This window comes from Ricinus communis, chromosome 5, assembly GCF_019578655.1.
Source record: "Ricinus communis isolate WT05 ecotype wild-type chromosome 5, ASM1957865v1, whole genome shotgun sequence".
NCBI lineage: Eukaryota > Viridiplantae > Streptophyta > Magnoliopsida > Malpighiales > Euphorbiaceae > Ricinus > Ricinus communis.
This window is the reverse complement of record NC_063260.1, coordinates 10133853-10151522: the sequence shown is the minus strand read 5'-3', so window position 1 is coordinate 10151522 and position 17670 is coordinate 10133853. Positions and strand designations below refer to the sequence as shown.

Below are 17670 nucleotides of genomic sequence, written 5' to 3'. Positions count from 1 at the left end.
TACCAATTCTCTCTTTTATCTCTCTTATTTATTTATTTGGCTAAATACATAAATTGCCTTCTAAATTTGCCACATTTTTGCAATTAGCCTTCAAATTCAACTTTAATTCAATTAGACTTCTTAACTTTACGAATTGTTATTTTAACTAGCCTTTTTAGTCATAGACATTATATACCTAAAAACATATTAGTTCAAATAGAATAATAATATATTTAAATATAAAATAATAGTTAAATACATAAATGATTCCTTTGAACTTATTATACTTTTGTAATTGGCTTCCGAACTTAATTTTAATTTAATTGAACATCTCAATTTCATGAGTTGTTATTTTTAACTTCTTCAATTATAGACGTTATACGTATATATTTTATGCCATCTAAAAAAGGCGTAAGTTTGAATAAAATAATAATATATTTAAAATATGAAATAATTAAATAATATAAATGAAAAAAGAGTAAATGGATGAATTTTAGTTCTTAAACAAAACTCGCAATTTTTTGATTGTCTGTTAATCATTTTTCTGCTATAATTACTAGTGTGGACATCGCTTGTGAGCATAAAGAAAGTTTTTAATGACAGAAAAAGTAAAGAAGTATAACAATTCATTTTAATATTTGAAAGATATAGTTTTTATTCTATTTAATGAAACTAATAAAATAATTTTAATGTACAACAAATAACATATTAAAACTAATGGAACACACTTTTTATATGAACTTATAATTTTTGTTTGTGAATGATTAAATATAATAATTATGCCCAATTGAAACAAAAATAAATTTAGAAGACCAATTACATAAATAGAATTAGTTCAAAAGTTTAATTAATACTGTGGCTAGTAAAAATATTAATTTTTTATTCTACCATTAGTGAAGGAATTCAAAAATAAATTTGAGAAGTTCAATTGAATAAAAATTGAGTATAGAGAACTAATTGCAAAAAAGGAACAAATTCTAAGGGCATTTATGTATTTAGCATTTTTCTTTTTGAAGAATCTTTTTATTCTTATTTGGTTAATTGCTTGGAAAATGTCAAGAAATCTGGCTAATACTATTCGGCTCTTCAAACCAATTCACTTTCATGGTCTATGGATAAATTGAGAACATTTTAATAATAAATTCTATAATTCAAACTCACAAAATTCAAATTATAACTCTAATGATATATTAAACATACTTTTTATTTACCTACACATAAATTCGAATTCTTATCCTCTAGTCATAATTATTTTTAAATAAAAAATAGCTATAAAAAAATAATTAAAAAAACCTTGAATGCCAATACTATTATCATTTTTTGAGAAACCAATTAGGACAAATTCTAGCATATATATATAATTCAAGCCAAAAGATCAAAAAGAAAATCTTACTTAAGGTGTTAATAGCAAAACTTTTACTTATTTTAATTTTATTATATCTCATTTACATATTAGTGGATTATAATAAATGTTTTTTATTAATATTTTATTAAGATTGATTGGGTTAACGACACATGCAAGTTACTAGATTTTTTAAATGTGCAACACAAATAAATTAAAATTTACGCTTTTCTATTAGTTAATAACAAATAAATGATGATTAAAATTATTTTTTTTCAGAAAAATAAAATAAATGATGCCATCCATGAACTGCAAATTAACTAAAATCGAAAATTAAAAAGAAAAAAGAAAAAGAAGGAAGAAGAAACATAAAGAAAAACAATAGTAAAGAAGTGGCAAATGGTAAGAGGCGGATACGTCTAAGCATATTATCATCTGACCCAATTGAAGATTAACATCCAAAGAAGACTACAGAAGACCAAATAGTTAGTTTTTGCCTTTTTATTTTGTTGGGGGACCTAACCCGACATTCCCTCTTTCTTTATTATTGTTTCTTCGATTGACCCCTATCAGAGGCTCTCTACAATACAACTTCTCCGGCTTTGATTTATTCTTTTTTTTTTTTCCTATATCCATCTGTTTAGAGATCCTTTGTGAAGTTCAAAGAGAAGCTAATTTTTGGGATGTGTATATACTGATCAGCAGGATGTAAGGTGAATGTTTCTTAATGATGTGCAAGTTGTGTTTTTGGTTTTTGGGTTTTTGTTGTTTTGATGAGTTTTTTGGTGGGTTTGGCTTTATGAGTGGTGTTCGTTTTTGTTTTGTTTTAAGAACACCCAGTTAATGTTTTTGGTTGTGGTTTTCAGTCATGTAATGTTGTTGACTCTAATAATTTTGATAATTAGCTTATTTTCGGGGTTATATATCATGGGCATAAATAATCTTGATGGATATTGTGAATGTGCAGAGTTGCTTTCAGCTTGACTTTAGTTTTATGTTAACTTGTAGATGAACAGACTTAATTTAGTTGTTGTGTGAATGAACAAGCAAGCAACACAGTTTGAAGACAATTGGAAATAATGGATGAATTTTACTTCATTTGAATTTATTTGTTATGTGATTCACTCAGTAGTGTTTATACAACCCTGATTACCTTTTGTAGCAGCGAGCACAGTGAGTTTATAGGAGGGATTACAATACCGGAAAAGGACTGGTGGAAACTTGTGATGTATTATATTCAATTCAAATTGAGAATCATATAGCAATACGCCTAGCCATCTTCATTATTGGCCATTTTATATTGTCGTCCATTTGATGCTTTCCCTTGAACTGAATATATAAGATCCAAAAGTATAGCTATTATAGTGAATTGCTTATTGGATGTCTTGCTTCTGCTTTCACATCATAAACTTTTATACTCATGGGATTTCTACTTAATTCAGGAACCTTGTAAATTTTGTGCTCAGATCACATGTAATACATTATGATGTACTGCTCTATTGCGTGTTGCCTTAGTTTCTGGCATAATCTGTATAGCAATAACTACCGTTTCTGTTCTATCAAACACTTGTTGTACTATTTTTCTTCTTCCGTAAACCTGTTCACGTTTCAGGGGAATGTAAATGTTCTGCTTCTATTATTTGAAAGTCTTTACTTGGGAAAAATACTTTATAAAAGTTGTACATGCCCTTTCTAACAGCCATTTCTTTATTCATGATGGTAAGCCTGCAGAAGTTCTCAAGCACAAAATGATTTCATTGTCTAAGTTCCTAAAAACACCAAAGAATGGTTCATCAAAGTGATCTAGTTATTATCGGAGTCTCTGTTGGTCTGGCCCTTGGTATCTTGATAGCTTCACTAGTATTTTTTGGCATAAGGTGGTACAAGAATCGTGCTAATCTGAGACGATGTGCAAATGAGCGTAGTCTTACAACTCTCCCCATACGCACAAATGGCTTGGGGACAAGCACTGACTTTAGTGCATCACTTGCACATTCCATAAATATTCAAGGATCAGAAAAACCCGAAAAAAGTTCTCCGTTTTTCTGGTGGAATCATCACAGTAAAGATCAGTTTGCATCTGCATCAGGGATACTTAGATATTCTTATAAGTAAGTTAATCTCTAAACTTTAATTTTTTTTTTTTTTTTTGCATGTCAGGTTAGTTTATGGTACAATGTGGCATAAGTCTTCTTTTGCTAGAATCTTGTGTTGGCCTTGTCATGTATAGGCTCATGTATAGATACATTTATTGTTGGGAAATCGTCCTTGGGTGATAAAAAGAGCTTGAAGCACTTTACTTTCAACCCCATTTGTTTGTTCCATTTGCATTTAGTCTCAGAAACAACAGCTAATGACATATGCTGCTGGGACTATTTCATGCATCTGATCCTAAAATCGTTGTTATGCTCTCCAATTTGTTACTTTTTCTTGTCTTTATAATTAGAGAAATGATGCAAAGAGGGTAATCGACCTCTACTTTGGAGGAAACTTGAATTCAGTGTCTATAGTATTACCCACCGACCTTCATCTAGCTAAATGGATATTTTAGACTTTTGAAGAATTGAGGTCCTTATCCAATTTATAAGGCATTAAGTTGACAATCTAAGAAATAGCATGTTTTACTTTTCCAGGGATATCCAGAAAGCTACCCAAAATTTTACAACTATTTTGGGACAAGGTTCTTTTGGTCCTGTGTATAAAGCTGGGCTACCTGGTGGAGTAGTAGCTGTAAAAGTGCTTGCTACTAATTCGAAACAGGGGGAAAAAGAGTTTCAGACGGAGGTAAGAGCTAGACTAACAAAAGTCAGACTAGATACTAAATGAGTGGATTTCCTGTTTTGTCACAGAATTTAGCACAAGGGAAATGCATATATGGCATCTTTTTACTTTGTAGACCTTTTTATTTCATTGACAAATTGGAGGGACTATTCATGCCCTTCTATTTTAAGGCGTATATATTAGAAAATTTTCAGGTCAGGGAAGATGTAGTGTGCCATGAGAACACTGTTGAGAATGGACAGTCTGTTGCTCTTTAATTAAGATTAATTCTTTGAGGCTCTATTAGAAATACTTGTGCAGATTTAGGACAATGAAGAACTCTGTACATAATGAAATGTTCAATAGACCACTCATCACTATCTACATTTGTATCTCCACATTGTTGCTTCTTTATTCTTATTAACTTCAAAAACACTTGAAGCTATGTTGATTTCATTTTTTAGCCCTGTCCTTCTGCAGGTGTCTCTGCTGGGAAGGCTGCATCATCGGAATCTTGTAAATTTATTAGGATATTGTGTTGATAAAGGACAGCGAATGTTGATCTATGAGTTCATGAGTAATGGGAGCCTGGCCAATCTTCTATATAGTAAGTTCAGAATCCTTTATTATAGTATATGGAACGAAAATTTATCGAGTAAGGCTGCATTATATTGCAGTTGTTTATTACTTTTTCAATAAATTTTAATGTTGCTTAATGTTTCACAATCATTTTTGAAACTTGAGAATTTAATTTTCTTCACGGATTTTGTTGGGTTAATTACTAACAGTGAAGCATATCAATAGGATATGCAAAAATTTATCATCTGCTGAGGCTTTTCTTGTCCTTCCTAAAATGAGCTTTAAATGGTGTCTATAATGCACAGTTCCTAGTGTCAATTGTGTGCTAGTTGCCCTGCATTTATATTTGGCGCCCATGTAGGCAAGGGATATCTGGATACGCATTATACTATAGTATAATTGTAGGTTTGCTATTATTACTTGTGATGCTAGCAGTTCATTATTTCATGGCATTATGCTTATTGCAACTTTATTTGAACTCTAACTATGTTCATGAACTGATTAAATCTGCATCCAGAAGTATTATTATTTTTGCATTTTATAAGATAGAACTTCAATTTATTTTTCCTTGCATTTTGATCCCCTAAAATGAACATGTTGTTGCTGTAAATGCATCCAGATGAAGAAGAAATAGTTTTGGGTTGGGAAGAAAGACTCCAAATTGCTCTAGATATTTCACATGGAATTGAATACCTCCATGAAGGGGTAGGCTGAATTACTTAAAAAATCTTATAGTTCCCCTGTGGAATGCTGCCTTAATATATATATTAATATCCCATTTTCTTGGACCAGGCAGCCCCTCCTGTCATACATCGAGATCTAAAGTCTGCTAATATATTGTTGGACCAATCAATGAGAGCAAAGGTAAGCTACCATCTGAAAGTTAATTTCTGAATAGCAGTCCGAAAAATGTGCAAAGCTAGCTTCTTGTTTAAGGCGTCCAACTCGAGAATTTAGGTGCCTGGAAACATAAAATTTGACAAGGATATACTTGATTTTTTGAATCTTTTTGTCCCTCTTCTTGAAAGACATTTTTTTCTGGTACCCTTGTGTCAGGTTGCTGATTTTGGACTTTCGAAGGAAGAATCGTATGATGGCCGCAACTCTGGTCTGAAAGGTACATATGGATACATAGACCCTGTGTACATATCCACAAACGAGTTCACCATGAAGAGTGACATCTACAGTTTTGGAATTATCATCTTCGAACTCATTACAGCCATCCACCCACAGCAAAACCTAATGGAATATATTAATCTTGTGAGTGTGATAACCTTACCAATATTTTTATTCCTTTCAATGATGTCATTGCCCCAATCTGAAGCCTTCCTTCTGTTTTCTCCCATTATAATGTTTTCCAAAAGGCTGCGATGAGTTCAGACGGAGTTGATGAAATACTAGATCAGAAACTGGTTGGAGAATGCAACATGGAAGAAGTGAGGGAACTAGCTGCCATTGCTCACAAATGCTTGCAAAAATCCCAAAGGAAGCGGCCCTCAATAGGAGAAGTTTCGCAGGCTATATTAAAGATCAAACAAAGGCATCTTGCTAAAGAGGACACCATGTCTTTTGCCAGCCAAGCTTTTTCACGAGCTGTAAGCAGGATAGAGGAACAGCAGGTGGAGTTGAGCAGCATGGCAAGCATAAAAGAATACAACTGACAGACAAGAAATCCCTTTGCTTGCAACAAAATTTTTCCGTTGTTTTTCTTCCTTTTTTTTTTCTCTCCTTAATCTTCTAAAAACTAATACCAAAGATAGAATGTGATGCACAAAATAGGCAATCAAAAAGTAGTTTAAAGGTCTTCGACTCCTGTGCAGTGAAATTTTTCAAGAATGCAAATACTTTCACCTTCTTTTGTGACCGCAGACCATGGAGCCACTGATTTTAATTGTCAAGTTGGTTTTAAAGCTGGATTTATATCCTAAAGCTCCGCATGCCGTTTTTCTGACCCTGCAGAAGAATGTATCCTCCAATTGACTTTCGCATCACAAGCAACTAATTAAGAAGAAAAAAGAACTCATTATTTATCCAAGTTTGTCTCCCTTGTGAAGTTCACCGGAAGCATTCTAACTTGCTCGCCTTCTTTCTTGTCCAGTACCGCAGGCAAGCAAAGAATGTCTGACAAACAAATCAAGTACATTAACACTTCTCTCAGTCGCAGAGGCAACTTCAGAGAAGTAAAAGACAATGAAAGACAGTGTCAGGCCACAATCAATCATAAGATGAGGGAGGCATCTCTAGCCTAATCTATCAGGCCCTTGTGATGACAACAAAGAAACAGACATAACTGATCAGGACCTTAGCAGCAAGATACGCTACATATTTAGGATTAGCTAGATAAGGCTGGTTTTCATTTTCATTAGGGTGCTAATCAACTAATCTTCACTGGAATGCTATCAGATTATGACAAATATATATGAATGGCGAGAAGACAAGGATCAATGACAAAACTCCAAAATCAGCTGCTTTAAATTCGACATTACAGTGATCTATCCTGGTCCCTCTTGGTCATCGTCTACTCCAGTCATGTACCTTTCTGTTTTCGACAAATACATAAGTCCAATAAGATTAAACATTAAAGCGGACATGTACATATCACAATCAGTCAAGCAACATATATCATATAACATACATAATATATTGATCAAAGTGATGACTAAAGAAAAATTCTATGGGAGCAGATAGGGTGTGGGCCTGACATTTGCTCACCTGCCAAGAGAGAAGAAAAAAGGAAAAATAACAAAAATATCCTTTTTTTTTTATATCAAATTTACAGTGTTAAATTTGTTTTCTTTCATTTTTACTGTATTAAAATATAAAAAATACGTTCTTTTTTTCAAAATTATGGTTTTGGTTGTTTTTTTTATTTTTCTTTAATTTGTTTTTAGCAAACAACCAAAACACCAACTGCAAACAACCACACCGTATTTTTTAAGAAAAAAAGAATTAAAAAAATCAGTTTTTTTGAAAAAAAAAATTAGACAACAAAAACGATAGATTTTCTTTGATTTTAGGGTATTTCTAAAAGTTCCGAATAAAAGATAGAACTAACAAATACATAGTTGAGATTTTCTTATAATATTGAGCTAAGTTTTTCTTTATTATAGAACTTACATGATGGGATTCCACTGGAAGTTGCCGACTTGGAGTTTTAATCTAGAACTTCTTGTATTCAAGCATATGGCTCAAAATACTAGTACCCGATAGTTGGTTACTTTTGCTTGCATGTGTTTGTGTCGCTGTGGCTCCGTCCATGTAAGTGTCCATTTATGCCTGCCAGCAAACACTGAGTGTGTGTGTGTGTGTGTGTGAGAGAGAGAGAGAGAGAGAGGAAGAATTTTAGTTGATAAAGAAAAGGAGAAACTTTTGTGTGCATGTATCGGAGTTGTTCTTGAAATGACACCAAAAAGTATAGATCAAACTCCTCAGCAACAAAAAGAGCCATCTAAAGTTGAAATTCATTGAGAAGAGGTGATTTTGCACATTCCAAAAATAATGGTACAAGCCATATAGAATATTATTGCCATCAACTGTGACTAAACCAAAAAAATAATAGCAATTACACTAATAGACAATCTAAATTTTCACATTCGAACAAGTCCCAGTTTAGCATCATGTTTTATTGATTTAAATACAGGTAATATCTACAAGCTAAAGACGCCAAATCAAGGTAATAAACATACAATAGACACTGAATACCAAAGAGATGCATTGTCATTACATTCTCATCTCTAACTATACTAGGAAGGGCAAAGCAAAATACCTGAGAGAAACACAAAGCATACATGGTTTGTACCTCCTATATGACAACCATGCCTATACACGTCTTATTTGTTTCTACACACTGTATTTTCAACACTTCCAATATTGAACATGGAGGAGCACTGCAACCAAAAAATAGAAAACAGTAGAGAGATCACATATATATGAGAAGGACACAGTTCTCACCTGCAGCAGCTAATGACCACATTTTACCATCCAAAAACTTGCGATATCATCAGGGCTTTACTCCTAATCGTAAATTAATTCAACCCTCCTCAGGAATACCCATATACCAAATCACATACGTTGTCTGGTTCCAAAGATATCTAGTTTTTCTACATTTCTAAAACCCATAGATTAATTTTTAGAACCGGCAAGATGTCCCAAGTCTTTGTCTATGCTTCTGACCAAGTCCCTGATTTACGATTAGCAAAAGCTGGGCAGAGTAACGTCTGGAAATTCTCAAGATACTGCACCCACTCTCTTTCAGTAAGATCAGTAAGACTCACAAAACTAGTGCTTTCAGGAAGCTGCTCATTCACACTCCTATTTCCAGACAATGTACCAGCTAAATACCCGCTTTTCTACATCGCACCCTCATGTTGCCACCTCTTCTCACCACCTCTAATGCTCTTCAGTAACACTGACATCTTTGAAATGTTTGGATCTTGGTTATGTGTGTTCAGCATATTCATCTGTGCTTAAAGTTAATTCATTCCCTTTACCGTCTTCTACCTCCTGCTCCTCCTCCACCTCTCTACCAGCTTGGAAAGTGGAGTAACGCCATTTCCACCTGCAGACCAGAGATAAAGAGATTTCACTGCCAATTTATCTCCCATATTTAAAGTAAAATCTAAATCCTCCCTCTCACAGTCAATATCACTGTCTCCTGTGTTCACCTCATAAGAAGAATATTCCGTCTCCCCTAATAAACTTCTTGCCTGAATGCATATAAGTTCAAGCTCACTAGGCTCCTCTTCATGACCTCGGAACTCCCTGCTCATCATATCTCCAATCTCAGCAAGACACGGACCGAAAGCTGCAGCTTCCTTGAGAAAAACCGTACAAATAATCAAGACCCTAAGGCATGCCTCTCGAATCATGGGAAGCTCCCTTTGCAGCATTTTACAATCTTGAAAAGGATCAAGGCAATCAATATAAACAAGCTCATCCTCAGAAAAAGGAATTGATGCTTGTAGCCAATGGATCCACTCAAAGTATGGATCCTCTAAGCTTTGTGGAAGGCAAAGACCAGGATCAATTGGAACAAGCTCTACCTGGCCAAACCTCCCAAACCTATCAAGCTTCTTGATCAAAAGATTTCCAGCATGTCTGTCCGTGTTCAATATCCGTATATCTAATATCACTATTCTATGCACGGCATCAATTGGAAAGCTAGAAGTCCCATGATCACTGGCATCAATATCATGAGGTATAAACTGCTGTAATGATGCAATGTTGCTAACCTCCTTCTATCGAAGCTTATTTCCCTTCACCCCGTCATTGACATTGAATATTGAATGAGTGACCTTCACAAGGGCAGTGGAGGGCACATTAGCAAAGTGATCATAATCAAGAAGGTAAGCTGCTACTTCTCTGAAACCTGTCTCCCCAACCCTCACAGAACGCTTCAGGCCTGGCTGCCCTAAAGCTTTGCCAACAAAACCTTTCGGATTGTTAGGGGCATATGGTTCCTCATCCGTAGGCTTGACAACAGCAACATTATCTCCCTGGCAATTTCTGAAATAGTATGCCCCTCCAAGCTCACTACAAACAGGAATTGGATCAACCCCAATCCTCATTGCCTTCACAAGTTCTTTAACTAGTTCTTTCACTCTGGCAAAGTGATCCGAGAATCCTAATATCTCAATTGGACCACTCTTGTCACTCTGCTGAAGATCCCTCCCAATAGGTGAAAGACATGGGGTAGATGAGCTTCGATGCATAAAATTCTTGGTCAGAAGAAGTGAAGGATCATTTCTAACTTCATGTCAGTCATTTTTGGACCCCATATCGCCAAAAATCAATGATGTTTCCTCTGTTGGGACATTAAAAGCAAGCTGTAACCTCCTCTTTATAGTATGAGCATTGTCACTCCTGTCCAATTCTATTCCCAAAACAAAGCCAGTTTCGGTCTGAACAAATACACGCCTCCTTCCAGAGGGATTTCTTTCCAATTTCTTATTCCCACAAAGCTCACCGCTGAAGGGTCCTCTAAAAGTTGGAACTGCCATGTCTGGGTGCACAGAGTGGTCCAAATCACGATACATGGAATGAAGTGGAGAAGCTGTAGATCACAAAACCTGCAGCAGAGATGGCGATAGCAGAGAGCAATTCTCTCAGACAAATGCCAATCTCAATTGCCAGCAATGAACATGGAGAAAATGGTCTTTTGAACATAACCATAATCAAGAAAGTTGAAATTCAAAACCCTTCTTAAGCTATCACATTGGTACGGTTGCAGTAAAAGAAGCAAAGACTCAGTGAAACTGCCACATTGGAGACATCATCTGGCTAATGCTGGCTGAATGAAAGATAAAATTGTTATCAGAGAGATTAACAACATAAAATCACCTCAAAGGCATAAATTTTACCGCTTTAAATTTAATACAGTAACACTTCCTTCTGCCCACATTTATAAAATTCCACAAATGACCAAAAGATACCGATGCCACATGGTTCAAGACTTGAATATCAATTCAAGAAATTGTGTATGCAATTTATGGCAAAAATATTCCAACACCAGATAATGGCTGCCCAATTTATTGAAAAACAAGCAACAGCTTTTCAACGTAAAGTTACCAACCTCCAAAACTTTAATATACTGAAAACACTATCTCTACTCAAAAGAAAAGTTCTCTTTTTCTTTTTTTATTATGGTTGAAAACTCATTTCTTCTTACGCATCTGCATCTCAATTAAGGAACCCAAAACCATCAGCCATATTCTTCAATAGCTAAGTAAATAAATAGAACAAACTCAACTTAAGTAAATAAATAACAAAACTTCCCTTCTATAATTTAGTTGAGTGATAAAGAAATAACCACATGTTCTCATGCCCCATTTTTAAAAAATACAATTAAGAGAAAAAGCCCTCGAACTAATTAATCATCAACAGTAAAACCTCAGATTGCCAATTAAATTCTCTTCAATCCAAAAAAAAAAGAAAAAGAAAAGAAAAGCTTTTAGATTTTAATATAAAACAAGAATTATAATCCGATCACTCAAGTGCACGAATTCCAAACAGAACAATATCGAAATACTCCAAATATTAATTTCAATCGAAACAGCGAACCTAAAAGAAAAAACGAAAAAAAAAAAAGGAAATCAATTAACCATCCTAACATGAACTACTCGATACTTTAAACTTTTTTATAATTTTTGGTTACGTGAGATAACTCGATCAAAATAGCATTTTCACGAGACGAATCTCACCGGAGATCAGAGAGAACTTGGATGGCGGAGACGGATGGTCGAGATTCTGTGCCGAACAATAACAGAAAAAGAATCAACGGCTCTGATCTAATGTTATCAGTTCTAATTGGTTTCTCTCTTCTTTGTCTATCTCATCACTCCCGCTTTTTGGAGATATTCTTAACTGACTTTCAAGAGAAGGGGGAAGCAGAGCTTTTAACGGATTATCTGAATTAAATAATTGTTTTAGTTAATTAATTAATTAATTCATACATACGCTTTTTAAATAACTACTTTTTAAATTTTTTCTTTAGGTCAAATGAAACAGTTATTTCTTGCAATTCAACTCTCATTATAAAGCTATCAGCGTGGAGACGGTGCCATGTAAGATGCGGGCCCGCTTTAGAGCCAGTTTTGGCCTTATTTAACCGCTTTTTAAAATTTAATTTTTTTTTCCTGGAAAAATAAAGTAATCCATACTTTATCTGCAAACATGTTCCAGGAAAACAGAAATAGGAGAAATTTAAAAATTAAGGACTGTTTGTTTATAACTGTGCATTTTTTATTTATTTATTTATTTTCAAAACATCAGAAATTATTTTTTTCCTAAAAGATGTCCTCATTATGATATTAAGTGAAAAATCATACATTAAAGTTTATAAATATGTATTAAAACAGAAGCAGAAAAAAGTAAAAATAGAATAATGTTGCTTTAGAAATTGATATTAGTAAAGCCTATGAGAAAATCAGTTGGAATTATCAGTGGGGAATGTTGACCAAAAAGGGTTTTGCGAGTAAGTGGATTAAGTGAATCATGTTGTGCGTTACCACAGTTGAGTAGTCGGTGTTAGTGAATGAAACTTCAGTGGCCCCTACTTCTCCAATAAAGGGTCTTCGCCGGGCCGATCCTTTATTGTCATATCTATTTATCTTATGTGCAGAGGACTCGTCTACTTTGATCAAGAAGGCAGAGGTTAGAGAGGATATTCATGGCCGTAGATGCAATATGTTCAGCACTTATGAAAGAGATTTCGGGTCAAGCTATAAATTTCCATAAATCGAGAATTTATTATAGCTCTAATGCGATGCCTCATGTTCATGATCATCTCTCTTGATTGTTACGTGTAACTAACCGTCTTGATACAGGCGGTATTCAGGTTTACCTTCGCTTATTGGAAGGAAAAAGAGAGAGGTGTTTGCTTTTCATCGTGATAGACTTTGGAGGCGGAAGGTTGGCAAGGTAAATTTTTATCTCAAGCCGGAAGGGAAACTTTGATTAAATCAGTTTGCCAAGCAATTCCATCTTTCTGTACGAGTGCTTTTCTCTTGCCTCTTACCCTGTGTAAGGAACTTCAAAGAATGAATCTAAATCCTTTGATGACTAGACTTATCAAAGCTAAATATTTTCCAAGTAGGTGTTTCTTGGACTAATTTAGGGTGTAATCCAAGTTTTATCTGGCGTACTATTTGGAGTGCAAAACATATTCAGGAACTTGGTTGTCAATGGCGACTGGGTAATGGCTTAAGTGTGAAGGTTCGGAGTGATCCTTGGCTACAACATAACTGTAATTTTAAGATTTCTACTCCTTGTCCAGTAGGTTTGGAGGATATGAGAGTTTGTGATTTGTTTATCCCTGGTACGAGGGAATGGGATGTTGAGCTTATTTTGGATTTATTTTCTTTGGAAAATGCAAATTCTATTCTTGTAATTCCACTGAATAGGATAATTAGTGAAGACAGGATAATCTGGCACTATGAGAGGACGGGCTTCTATTATGTAGAAAGACAGGCTATAAAGTGGTAAGTCAAGAAGGAATTGCATGGTAAGGGTCCTGTACACCAAGTTGAGTTGTATGAGAATGGTTCGATTTAGTGTGGCACATAGACTCGAATCTGGAATTTAAATATTCGTCAATAGTTGGTCCGTGCTACTCCATTAAATGGTGTTTCATTTGTTGAGAAATCAAGAAAACCTTCATTTGGTTACTTAAAAATAAATGTGGATGATGCAGTATATCATGACTCTCATACAGTTAGTGAAGGCTGGGTTAGAAGAAATGAGTTGGGACATCCTAACCAATCGTGGCATGAAGCAGTTTAATGGGTGTTACTCTCCTCGTTATCAAAGGTTCTTATTGAGATGGATGCTAAATTAGTGGTGGATGCATTTCAGTCCACTAGTGATGATATTTCTGAATTTGGTGTGCTTATTGCTCTTTATAATCAGTCAAATTATCATTGTTTGACCGTTAAATCAATATCATCGAATTAATGATTTCTTAAATTGCGATCCAAAAGTTAGATATTAAAAAAGATGGTAGAATCCTTACAAATCGAGACTTAATGGTGAGATATTTTTTTTTATCACGATTTGTAATCACATATCTCTTTTTATCTTAAAAAAAAAAACCACATATACTAAAATTTACAAAATGATAAAACCATAAGATACTTAAATGTAATTATCTATTTTTTAAAATATTTTCTCTGTCATAGTTTGAGATTGTGATGTTCAGTAATTAAACGTTAAAAATGCTTTTTTCCATTGCATACTTTCTAAAAAATTCTATATGGACCAATCTCCAGGCATCATGGTTGATCCAAAGATTTCCAATCATGTATATAAACATCAACGAGTTTTATATGCCATGAAAGGCTTGGTTTCACCTTTTTAATGTTTTCTTTTTCTTTTTACATTGACCCCTCTTTATTTATTCTTGCTCATCTCATGGAACTCCAATACTTCTTTTATATGTTGATGATGTACTTCTTATAGGTTTTAACTCATAAATTCTAGCTTAGTTTATCAAACTTTTGCATATTGAACTTGCCATGTAGGATGTTGGCCCATTTATCACTTCCTTGACATTGACATTACATACACCTTTACTATACTGCACCTATCACAATCTCACCATGCCCTTAAAATTTCTTAAAAAGCATATATGATAGATTGCAAACTTATGAGCACATCTCATGAGGCAAAAGCTAAGGTTGAAAATAATACCTTATTTGATGATGCTAGTCATTATGATGGAATTATCGTTGCTCTACAATTTCTCACTCTCACTTGCCATAATCTTTCTTATTGTGAAAATTTTATGTTTTGAGTCATATGTGTTTCTACTCGATTCATATTTTAAAAATGGTATGAAAGATTTTACATTATATGAAAGACGTTATCAACTTCTTGATTTTTTTCTTTCATACTATATTTGACCTATGTGTGATTTTTTTAGATTGCATATTCTTTTGTCATAATCCTACCTTTTGGTGTATAGAAAAGCAGCATACTATCTCTCGCTCTAGCATCGAGGTAAAAATACCGAGCTATAGCACATACTGCTATTGAAATATATGTAGACATATTGAGCTCGATATCATTTTATACATGAACGAGTTGCAATCGGTCTCTGTCGGACGGCATATCTCCGTTTATGATCAAGTTGCAAATCCTTTTGCTAAGACAATATATAAAGTTGCACTTGCTTCTTTGTTGTCTCAACCTTTGCCTCAAATCTCGGACAAGCTTGCGGAAGAATATACTAACATGTGACAACAAGCTTTGCATATAGCAAGTCGAGAGTCTCTTAAAGACACAAGGATGTAACTATAATTAGGAGGGAAAGATTGAGCAATATAGAACTCTTTTATAAATAAAAGATTAATTTATCTTAATTTTTATATATAATAATTACCTAAAAAATCAGAATATTAAATAGTTTCATTTTAGATATAGTTTTCTTATATTTTTAAATCTCTTCGAACGAGATTCTATCACAATTAACATCCTTTTTTATTTAGATTCTAATCTATATATAAATATTTATAAATCTTTTCTTATTTCTCACATTGAATAGAAAAATATATCTTCTATCTCATTTAGCTCAAGCTCTACAAACTTTTTCCTAATGGGTAAATGGCCAATTTACTAACGAAAGGACAAAATTGTTTAAGAAGGTAAATACTAGAAATTACTAATTCACTTAGATATGCAATGGAGCTAGTAATAATTAACCCTAAATAATACTTTATGGCAAGACAATGAATATTTAGACAATTTAATATGTAATATTGAAAGTACTTCTAAATCATTTTCACGTAGGCATCTTATGCCATGGGACCATATGGGTTTGTGTTATTTGGTCACACCAACTTATACCATTAATCATTTCATTTATTTCTCTTTAGGTCCCATACGTTGATCCCACTATCAGGTTTTGCCCATCACATTCTGTGGTCCTAAGTTAGAGTTGTTTTTCACTATATACCTTAAAAACAACTAAGTCACATGACGTATGTTACTATATTGTATATTTTCCTACAATAATTCGATAATTTTGTTTGTTTTGTTTTTCTTTACTTCAGTTCAGTAATGCCTTCATACCCTTCCATTTAAAAAGGAAAGAAATTATTAGAATAGTAGCTAAGGTAGCACCCTTTTAGAAATATTGGTAATTGAATTTAAAAGTAATTTCTAAAATCATTGGCATCAGAGTAGTCTCATGTCATTTTATAAACTATATAATAAATGCAATAATACAGCTTGGGTGTTGCTTCATTAATCCACAACATAACAAAGAAGAGAAGTTGTGAACAGAAATTAAAGACTTCCCCTATTTTGAACTGAAAATATTACACATTTCCCAAGTGTCAAATTCATGTCAGCACTAATATTATTCTAAATATCTTACTTCTGAATAATTTATATTATGTTTTGCCACCCAAAAAAGAATACTAATTTTATTGGAACAATTGCTAGGTTGAGTAAAATGTTCAAATTATTGGTCACACTTTTTAATGCATTTGGATAGATTTCACCTTAAAATAGAATTTATTTATTTATTTTCTTTTCTTTTGTTAGATGAATTAAGACGTTCGAGGTATGGTTTTCACATGCTCTTGCAACAACTTCCTCTTGTCTTCTTTCTTTCCTAAGAACCTTCTTTTTTAATTGTTGCTATTTTTTATTTTCAATATGTATTTTTAATGGTGAAGAAGTAGCAGATTACTTATTATGGAACCAAAAGTTTTCCTTAGTAAATGGGTATCATAATTTTTAATTTCAAAATAATGCCTATTTTTAATCCCATTGAGAAAATAAAAACAAATGATTATATTTTACTTAAAGAATTGAAAGTAAGCATTAGTAGAATCATCATTAGTACCGATCCTAAGTAATAGGGGTGGTTATTGAGTTGTGTTTTTTAATCAATCAACTCAGATATAATTTTAATTATTCTCTACTGTTATTGTGTAAATTATAAATAATAATATAAAATGATTTTATTAATAAAATTTAATAATTTCTTAATAGAGTTTTTGTGGGTCAGGGTCTCTCTGTATATATATGTAAAGTTTATGGATAAAAAAAGTGCAAAGGTGTATTTTTAAACTTTAATATGGCATATGCATAAAATTGAAATAATACTATTTAATGGTTCAAGAAATTTACTCTCCATTTCCTTTTATCCGAGGTTTTTTCATTATTAATTAGACTCCATTTTAGGAAGAAAATAACTATACCACCCCTTTTCTCTATAGATATATTCAAGTTAAATATATTAATTATTTTTTACTTTTCATAAGGATAGATTTATAAAATAAAAAAATTAAAGTTATATTAGTATTCTAAAATGATAGATATTTTTAAAAAAATAATTTTTTCAAAAAATTTCATTTACAAAGAAATGAAAAAAAATCAATTTAAATAATAAAAGTGTTTTGTTATTAAAAAATTTAAATAAAAATTTTCTTTTTATATATTATATTGTTTATTTGGAAACAAAAAAAGATTTGGATGAACTCATAATTACCACCTTTAAGAGTCAA

General features: G+C 33.1%; 1 protein-coding gene, 1 long non-coding RNA gene and 1 pseudogene across 5 annotated transcripts; 1 reads left to right on the top strand and 2 right to left on the bottom strand.

Annotated features, from left to right (window-relative positions):
* Window positions 1-1678: 1678 nt before the first annotated feature.
* On the top strand, window positions 1679-6473 carry LOC8277302 (calcium/calmodulin-regulated receptor-like kinase 2). Of its 4 annotated transcripts, XM_048373980.1 has the most exons (9): window positions 1679-2034; window positions 2484-2549; window positions 3046-3432; window positions 3955-4105; window positions 4562-4688; window positions 5280-5365; window positions 5453-5524; window positions 5717-5920; window positions 6025-6473. In XM_048373980.1, exons 3-9 carry the CDS (start codon window positions 3107-3109, stop codon window positions 6319-6321), a joined length of 1263 nt encoding a protein of 420 aa, XP_048229937.1. In that variant the 5' UTR covers window positions 1679-2034; window positions 2484-2549; window positions 3046-3106; the 3' UTR covers window positions 6322-6473. The 4 variants fall into 4 exon arrangements, with proteins under 4 accessions (XP_048229937.1, XP_002525952.1, XP_015578916.1 ...); XM_002525906.4 differs by lacking the exon at window positions 2484-2549 and having other exon boundaries at window positions 3053-3432; XM_015723430.3 differs by lacking the exon at window positions 2484-2549 and having other exon boundaries at window positions 1680-2034.
* On the bottom strand, window positions 5197-6079 carry LOC125370093. Its single transcript, XR_007215843.1, has 2 exons — window positions 5940-6079; window positions 5197-5798 (listed from the first exon to the last, which is right to left on the bottom strand). It is a non-coding gene; the product is annotated as an uncharacterized LOC125370093 (long non-coding RNA).
* Window positions 6474-6662: 189 nt separating the features above from the next.
* On the bottom strand, window positions 6663-12086 carry LOC8277300 (annotated as a pseudogene).
* Window positions 12087-17670: the final 5584 nt, after the last annotated feature.